Below are 8,284 nucleotides of genomic sequence, written 5' to 3'. Positions count from 1 at the left end.
TCTAATCTGATTAAAAACATACTCCTCCTGAATGTTTTTCTATAGCATAAGTAAGCAGAAATTGCTCTGAAAAGTGTGCTACCCTTGCTCTCTCTACTCCTGTTATTTTCATTCTATTTTCTCTTTGAGAGAGAGGAAAACTGAAACAGTTCAGTTGGATGTTAAAATCCATAAAATGGATGGAAAAGAGGGTGTTGGAAAAGATGGAGAACTGAATATTCAGAATGTTTTTTTAAAAACTGTACTTAAATCTTCTGAGACTGTGTATTCATAAGAGTGTGCAGGAATCACATTAAAGAACAAGAAGATGCTAAGTTGTCTATTTTGTACACCCAGAGTGAATACAAACCTTTCATTTCCAAGAGATTGATGTTTTGCTTAGTTTGTTCCTATTACTTTTTTCTTTTAGCAGATGAATAAAAATTCTTCCAACATAATGGCTTTGGCTCCTAACACTCCTAACAAAAGAGAGACAGTGTGCATATTTGGAACTGGAGATTTTGGACGAGCTCTGGGACATAAGATGATTCAGTCGGGCTACCCCGTGGTGTATGGAAGCCGGAGCACCCAAATATCCAACCTGATTCCCAAGGATGCAGAGGTGTTGAGCCATGCAGAGGCAGCGCAGAAAGCTGCCATCATCATTATAGCAATCCAGAGGCAGCACTACAACTTTCTGATACCACTAGCAGAAATTCTCCATGGAAAAGTCTTGGTGGACATAAGCAACAACTTGAAATTAAACCAGTATCCTGAATCCAACGCAGAGTACCTGGCTCAGCTGCTGCCTGGCAGTAGGGTTGTGAAAGCCTTTAACACCGTGTCAGCCTGGGCTTTGCAGTCAGGCACTCTGGATGCCAGCCGGCAGGTAAGGCTGAGCAACGGGGGTTTCCTCTGTCACAGAGTTACACACTGCATGGCTTCTTATCAGCTACACAAAACACACCTGGGACATCAGAATTAGGCAGGGTTGAGATGGTATTTTCGCTGTAATCTCCCATTTCAAACTAAATGTGAGCTAAAATTTACTTTGGGTTTTTTATATGGCATGACAAGGAATAGCTTGCCTCTGAACTCAGTGAGGTGTTTAGAGACACTAGAGAAGTAAGGAAAGGAAGGCAGCAGAGCTACAAAGAGACACGACATTCAGGAGAGTTACATCAATTGTTCATCGGGGTTGTAAAGTTAGACAGAAATGAGATAGGAGGAATTTTCAAAGCAAGAATAAAATGAAGAAAGCAGAACAAGGGAGGCAAGTGATATAACAGGGCAATGAGTATGGGCAAAAGAAGTATGCTGAAAGGAGAATAAATTACTAAAGTTTTCTGAATCATCACCACCTAAGTTTAACACAACATCAATATGCGCAAACTGTTTTAACCAGCTCCTTAATCACAGGCCAGCAAGCACAGAGCTGGCTGTAGGAAGCAATACAGCAGCTTACTTGAAGAAAAATCATTTATTATGGCCCTGTTTTCTGCCTCTTCAAAGGACAGTGCTCTGGTACAACACATGAAATCACTCAGCTACTCAAACCATTGCTAACTTTGCTCTCCACTGCCAGATAAATGGTTTTGGCTAGGGACCCAAGGGCTTCCAATCCTAGACTCTATAAGCCTTCACCATCTCAACAAGAGCAGAAATTGCCCCCTTTCTCCCAGTTCCAAAAGGATTATTGTCTTATGTACTCACAGAAAAGATGTTTTTTTCACTATTTTACTAGACCTGGAAAGAATTAATATTTACTTTTGTGACAGGGAAATAATGTTTTAAAGATCTCTGTTCTCACTTCCCTGGAGTATTAAGGACCACTATAGCAGCGACTGAAAATTTTGCTCTTACTTACTGTTATTGAAAATTTTGCTTCAATTTAGTCCTATAAAATCTGCTGCTTAAAAACTGCTTGCAGATCTTCAGAAAAGTATTTCATGTCTTCTATGCAAAGATGTGTACTAAGCATGTTATACATTGCTCTTTCCAGATATAAAATTTTGCCACTTGAAACAATCTCCACCCCCAAAGTAAAGAATCATATTTGAAGTTCTTTGACTTGTTTGGCAAAAGTACCTATAGGCTACTTTTTGCCTATCTTAATTAAGGTCAGCAGGGAAGCCAACAAGCAGCCTAGGAAGCTTGTGCTTACCGTCCATATCCAGGCAGGATGGCAGTAGATAATGTCACAAAAATCTGTAAAAATAAAACTTCTGTTTGTTTTTGTCTGCAGGTATTTGTCTGTGGAGATGATGTGGAAGCTAAACAAATGGTGATGAATATTGTTCGTGCACTGAGTCTCACTCCACTAGATAAGGGATCCCTCTTGGCTGCTCAGGAAATAGAAAATTACCCTCTGCAACTCTTTCCAATGTGGAAGTTTCCCATCCTTTTGTCCCTTGGCCTAACTGCATTCTTCTTCTTCTACTGTTTGGCTCTTGATGTAATTTACACTTATATTTATGAAAAAAATAACTTTTCATTTTTTATTGCAATTACCATTCCAAATCGGGTCTGCCCTGTAATGGCACTCATCCTTCTTGCCTTGGTTTATCTTCCTGGTATATTTGCTGCAATTATTCAGTTATACAGAGGTACCAAATACCGCCGTTTTCCAGACTGGCTGGACAAATGGATGCTATGTAGGAAACAACTTGGACTAATAGCCTTGGCATTTGCTTTCCTGCACGTTGTGTTCACTCTCGTTACTCCAATGCGTGCCTTTGTAAGCTGGAGAACCAGCAAAGGAATCATCTCCCAGGTAAGTTTTGTTCCCTGATCTTTGTCTTGCTTTCTTCTGGCCCCGTTAAAATACTGCCTTCTATCTTGAGCTTCAGAAATCCATGTGGACTGTCCAATGTCCTTTAAAACAAAGTAATATTCCTAGCTTCTATGTTTCTTTTAAACATTGATATAGCTACGTTTTGTTGATAATATGTTGAGCTGAGGGGATTTCTGGCCTCAGTCTTCCTCCTAGATAGTTGACATATTAATAACATAATCAGGGAAAATGTAAACAGTATTTCTCCATATACCTTCAAGAATAGAATATATTTTGACTTTCTGATCTTACTTAACAAAGGAAATTTTTTCTACGTATTGATGCTAGAACTGCTATCACTAAAATACACCTGTTCTTCTTTTCTTCAGGTACTGAACAATAGAACAGAACCACTCAGCCACACAAATGCCTGGATTAGTGACTCTTACTTGGCTTTGGGAATTTTAGGATTTTTTTTATTTGTTCTTCTGGGAATAACTTCCTTACCTTCAGTCAGCAACAATGTCAACTGGCGAGAATTTCGATTTGTACAGGTAAGAAGACCACTTCTAAAAAAACCTTCTTCTAATAAAACCTTCTTCCCTTATAAACAATGCCCATGGGTGGGTTTATTAGAGACTTATGGCTTTCCTCCATTAGTATCTCCAAATGTGATCAGTGCACTATCCACCACCACACAGTGAAAAAAACATCTACATGGCCATATAGCTGTATAAACCCACAACTGCTCTGATGGCTGCTTATGGTACAGCTGGGATTACTGCATTAACAAGAAAAGCTGGGAAGGTGTGAGCTCCTAAGTGAAAAAAAGAAAGCTGACTTTGACATCAAATTCCACAACTGTACTAAGTCACAAAATAATTTAGCCATTTATTGGGCTAATTTTTTTTGGTTCACAAGATAATTCAGTTAAAATGGATATGGAAATTACTTTATAACTCAAATCTTCTCAATGCCAAGCATCTAAAGAGAATCTGCAATTTCTGCAGACTGTAAAAACTGCTGTGACTGTAAACAGGCTGCCCTTGGAAACGCTATAATCTCAGCTCTCCGTTTGGAGAAAGTTTGGTGCAAGCTGCCATGCCTCTGCAGGAGCTGGGCTGGAGAGGAGGGGAGGCAAGAGAAGGGGAAATTACTATCAATGAATGTTTAATCAAGGCAAAAAACTTGCACAGTATGGTACTTCTGGATGGATTAGCACTAGGGCATAAAAAATCTTGGATCTCTCCACTGAATGTCAGCGTTTTCTCTGCTTTTTCACAAATATGACAGCCACTAGGCAGTATGTGTGAGCTAGGAAAAATTATCAGGGTTATTGATGGAGAAAAAATCAAACTATTGCATCTATATCCATTTGAATTGATCATTTTTTAAAATAATAAGAGCCTTTATGTTATATAAAACAGTTTCATTTCACCAGTCCCCAAGTTAGCACATGCCACAAATCTGTGTCCTTAAAATTGCATTTTTCCTGGTTTAATTTACTTTTTTAACCTCCATTTGTTTCCTTCTTTCTTTCCTTCATTCTGGTTTAGTCCAAACTGGGATATCTGGCACTGATTTTGTGCACTGCACACACGCTGGTTTATGGTGGAAAATGGTTCCTGAGCCCATCAGCGTACAAATGGTATCTTCCAAACATCTACATGCTCTCCCTCGTCGTTCCATGTGCTGTACTGGTTGTCAAATTTGTGCTGATACTTCCTTGTGTAGACAAACCTCTCACACAAATTCGACAGGGCTGGGAGAGAAATCCTAAATACTCCGAACAGTCAAACTACATTATCAACAAGTCTGCTGTATAATTAGACTAAACTGTATTATTAAAAAAAATATTATGGGGGCATATCAAAATGAAGTCTTAAGCCTACTCTATCTGGAGAGGGAGAGAAAAAGTGAAAACTTGGCCAGGCTCTGTGTAAAACCAAGCCACCCCAATGACAAGCTTAAAATACAAATGAGGCCTTTGAGTTTCTGCACCCCAGGCATGCTTTCACAAAGGTGCAGACCCTCTCTTTTTGCTCTGTATACTTCCCCTTGCTAATTTACCCTCCATTTCTAAGAAGGGTATGTGAGAAGAAGGTGATGTTCCATGTCCCTCAGTTGTTCTTCCAAATTCCTCCAGAGCTGGGCAGAAGCACAGCAACCTTTGGTGTTAGACAGTGTTTGCTCCTCTTTCCTATCCTGCCTATTAGGACCCAGGTCTACATGCACCTACACACATCCACAGAGATCCATACACACACCTGCATGAGTTTTCACACATTTCCCTTTCTAACCACACAAGCCACCAGCACCAAGAGAACAGGTGCATGATGGCTGCTAGCTAAGGAACAGAGCTTTGCCTCCTAGCATTAGCTTATCCTGCATTAATATCTGATCCAAGGAAGGCTATGTTGATGCCTTAGACAGTTGAGTAAGATTTGTTTGGTTTCTGCACAGGAACCCTGATGTTCAAAGTGTATGGGTCAAGGACTGCTGAATCTTTGCTTGTACTGCTCTACCAGAAATTCAGGGACAAGGGAAAGGAGTAGAGATCAAAATGGCAGAGATGTGAGAAGTGCTTACAAGCCTAAGTTTTTCAAGTATAGGCAAAAATTGATCAAAAAAAAAGATTTTTTATGTAAGCAGTGAGTTGTAAGAAAAGAAACTGAAGGAAAATCCTTTTATATCAAGGGTTATATTATATGTCATGGTTATATCTCATGAAGATAATATTGTTGATTTTTCAAAAAATAAATCATTGGATGTGATATTACAGATATTCTATGAAAATACACATATTTTAAAGACAATAAAGTGGGGTTTTTTACACTGTTGAGCTCTGTTATCATTTCGGGAACCTCTTCTGCTAAGATGCAGCTGCTGGTGAGCTCAGTTGCACAAAGGTGTTGGGAATCCTTGGGACAAAGAATAAAATGGGATCCTGTCTTCAGCCAGCTGCCTGGAATCATCTTACCCTGTCTTTTTTTCTCGGATGCTCACATAAGCAGATCTTTGCTTAGTCATCCAAGTAGGCTGAGGATGTTGAGGACAAACAGGATCCACCTGGGATGGTGACTTCCTGTTAAATTGCAAACAGGAGATCCAAAACTCTCCTTTGGACTGGAGAATAAAGAAAAGATAAAATGTGTTGGTTTTATAGGAAGAGAATTGCTTACTATTCTTTTACCTCTCTGCTGTTCTCGGTGTCCATACAAAGACATACAAAGGCATACAAAGACATACTCACATATGTGAAAGTATAAGCATGTTAACTAGTACAGCTAGCTGTGCTTTCAAACAAGCACTATCAAGCAACTTTAAAAAATAAAATAAAAAACAAACAACCATCTGAACAATACTTCGGAAAACATTTCTCAACAATGGAGTATTTTTTAATTCTGGATATACATCCCCTCTTCATGTCATCCTCTGTCCCATAATCTGTTCTTAATACCCAAAAGAATGGTAAAGTAGTCTGGGATATCAGCAATTGACGGAGCCAGATTTCTTAGAAATAATTCTGGCACCAAGTACTCTTACTAACCAGCACTGGTGCTTATGCTATACTTGTCCTAAACTGATATGCATATGTTGATATAAATCTTTACAGAAGTTTTTCTTGACCTGTGCCATGATGGAGTAGTACTACACTTCAGGCTTCGTTTAGTGATTTTCCACTGAATCATTTATTGCAGAAGGGATCAGGTATAGGCTCAACAGTCCCAAGTGACAACACTGTTGTGAGGATGCCTGTAACACCTCTTTACAGCTCCCTGGAGAAGAGGAGAGAGAGATGGAAGCAGCAGAAAGAGAGGAGGACAACAAGACAGAACAAGAGAGAGAGAGATTGTGTTTGCATGTGTACAAAGGGACAGACAAGAGCAGAAAATAAGTAGCAGCAGTCTGAGTGAATATCCTCTAGATTTGCCATTTTGGTGGTAGATTCTAGTCTCAGTGACAGTTACTCCAGATTTATGTTATTGCCAGTAGCAACAGTTCCAAAGCACTGACACGTATTGGGTTTTGATATTACTTTATATAAGGATTTATTTTTGGGGTTTCTGCCTATCCCAGTACATATTTAAAACCTGCCCTTCCTCTCTCACAGCTGAGCCGGTGGGTTGGAGTTTAAACTGTGACAACCATGGCAAGTCCTATTTAAAAGCTGTGCTTTGTGAAACACAAACAGTGCAAGTGCTTTGCATCCTTTCCTCCCAGTGAACAGGCTCCTGTGTGTTTTCTGAGGGCCTTGTGTTAAAAGAGGCCAAACCAAGTCTTCTTCACCCTCACCAGGAACTAGCACAAAGTAACCGTGGCCTGACTGAATGCTGCTTTGTACACTCCCTCACAGCTAATCCATAGTCTCAAACACCCACAGGACTGTCCTCCTGCAGGCAAGACAAAGGAACTTCTTTGGGATGGATATCACGTTGCGTTGTTAAGTGAAAACAGGCCAAGATGTACTGGAAATGCAAAGCAGCTGGGTACGATTTGCAATTTGCTGTTTACTCCAAGGATAAAGTGCCAATAGCGCCTGTGTACAAACTGAGGAGGCAACGCTGTTTGCTTGCATGGGGTGTGTGCAGCAGCTCCCAGGAGCAGATCTAGAGCATCTGAACTCAGCAGCAGGTGCTTTGTTGACTTTGGTAGATAATAGGTCAGATTTCATCACTCAGATCTGAGTGAGGGATTTCATATCTTCTCCATAACCTCTTGTTCTTGGGCAACTGGGGAGTATTTGCTTTACAAAGTTACATATTTACTTCCTGAACATGGCAGAGAAAACAAATTCAGCAATTGTACTGGTAGTTAAAGTATTCAATGGTAGTACTTTAAAAACAATAGCCAGTGACAGGAAACCTGTTGGTAGATTGTACGAATTACTCATGGCTGAGATCTTGGTATTCTGTTTTTTTTCCTTTTATGTACTGACAAAGCCTGGTCAAAAAGGAGATCAGAAGGATCCTGAAAGGAATTTTGGAAAGGGTGTTTTCCATATGGTTTCCAGAAGCCAAGAAAAGCTTTTATGTGCACATGTACATAATGCCATTCTTAGAATTCCAGCAGGAATAAAGCATTGATTCTCAATTCTACTTCTAAATCAGAGTCAACACTTAGAAAATACAAATTACAGCATTTTAAATAAATGATCACATGGATATTGTCACAGTAACAACTAAGTTTGGATTTCATTACATAAGAAAGTTTTATTCTGATGCACTACAGCATAGTGTGGGTAGACCTCTATATCCTTCATGATAGAGCTAATGTAACTGTTTACCTGTTTTTTACACCTGGGGAATGTCTATTTTAATCAAAAAAATATACTTATTAGTGAAAAGAAAGTCTTTTAATTAATTAGATTTCCGTGAAACAGAATGGTATTTCAGACACACACTGGCCCCAGGGGATGCAGCTGACACCACAGATACTGCTGGATCCTGAACGATGGAGATCTGAGCAATTCCCTTCAGTTCCACCACACTGCACTGCAAGCCTTGAGATCTCCAAATTATTTTTGCTCTG

General features: G+C 39.6%; 1 protein-coding gene across 2 annotated transcripts; it reads left to right on the top strand.

Annotated features, from left to right (window-relative positions):
* The first annotated feature begins 412 nt into the window (after window positions 1–412).
* On the top strand, window positions 413–4,631 carry STEAP4 (STEAP4 metalloreductase). Of its 2 annotated transcripts, XM_069005762.1 has the most exons (4): window positions 413–868; window positions 2,225–2,752; window positions 3,142–3,306; window positions 4,309–4,631. In XM_069005762.1, the coding sequence occupies exons 1-4, from the start codon at window positions 413–415 to the stop codon at window positions 4,576–4,578; spliced, it is 1,419 nt and encodes a 472-aa protein (XP_068861863.1). In that variant the 3' UTR covers window positions 4,579–4,631. The 2 variants fall into 2 exon arrangements, with proteins under 2 accessions (XP_068861863.1, XP_068861864.1); XM_069005763.1 differs by lacking the exon at window positions 2,225–2,752 and having other exon boundaries at window positions 436–868.
* Window positions 4,632–8,284: the final 3,653 nt, after the last annotated feature.

Source organism: Aphelocoma coerulescens, chromosome 2 (genome assembly GCF_041296385.1).
Source record: "Aphelocoma coerulescens isolate FSJ_1873_10779 chromosome 2, UR_Acoe_1.0, whole genome shotgun sequence".
Taxonomy (NCBI): domain Eukaryota; kingdom Metazoa; phylum Chordata; class Aves; order Passeriformes; family Corvidae; genus Aphelocoma; species Aphelocoma coerulescens.
Note: the sequence above shows the minus strand (reverse complement) of the source record. Positions and strands in the feature narration are given on the sequence as shown.

Coding starts and splice junctions, on each gene's coding strand:
- STEAP4 (XM_069005762.1), top strand. CDS start 413: ATGAATAAAAATTCTTCCAACATAATGGCTTTGGCTCCTAACACTCCT. Junction 2,753..3,141: donor GCAAAGGAATCATCTCCCAG/GTAAGTTTTGTT, acceptor TCTTTTCTTCAG/GTACTGAACAATAGAACAGA. Junction 3,307..4,308: donor GAGAATTTCGATTTGTACAG/GTAAGAAGACCA, acceptor ATTCTGGTTTAG/TCCAAACTGGGATATCTGGC.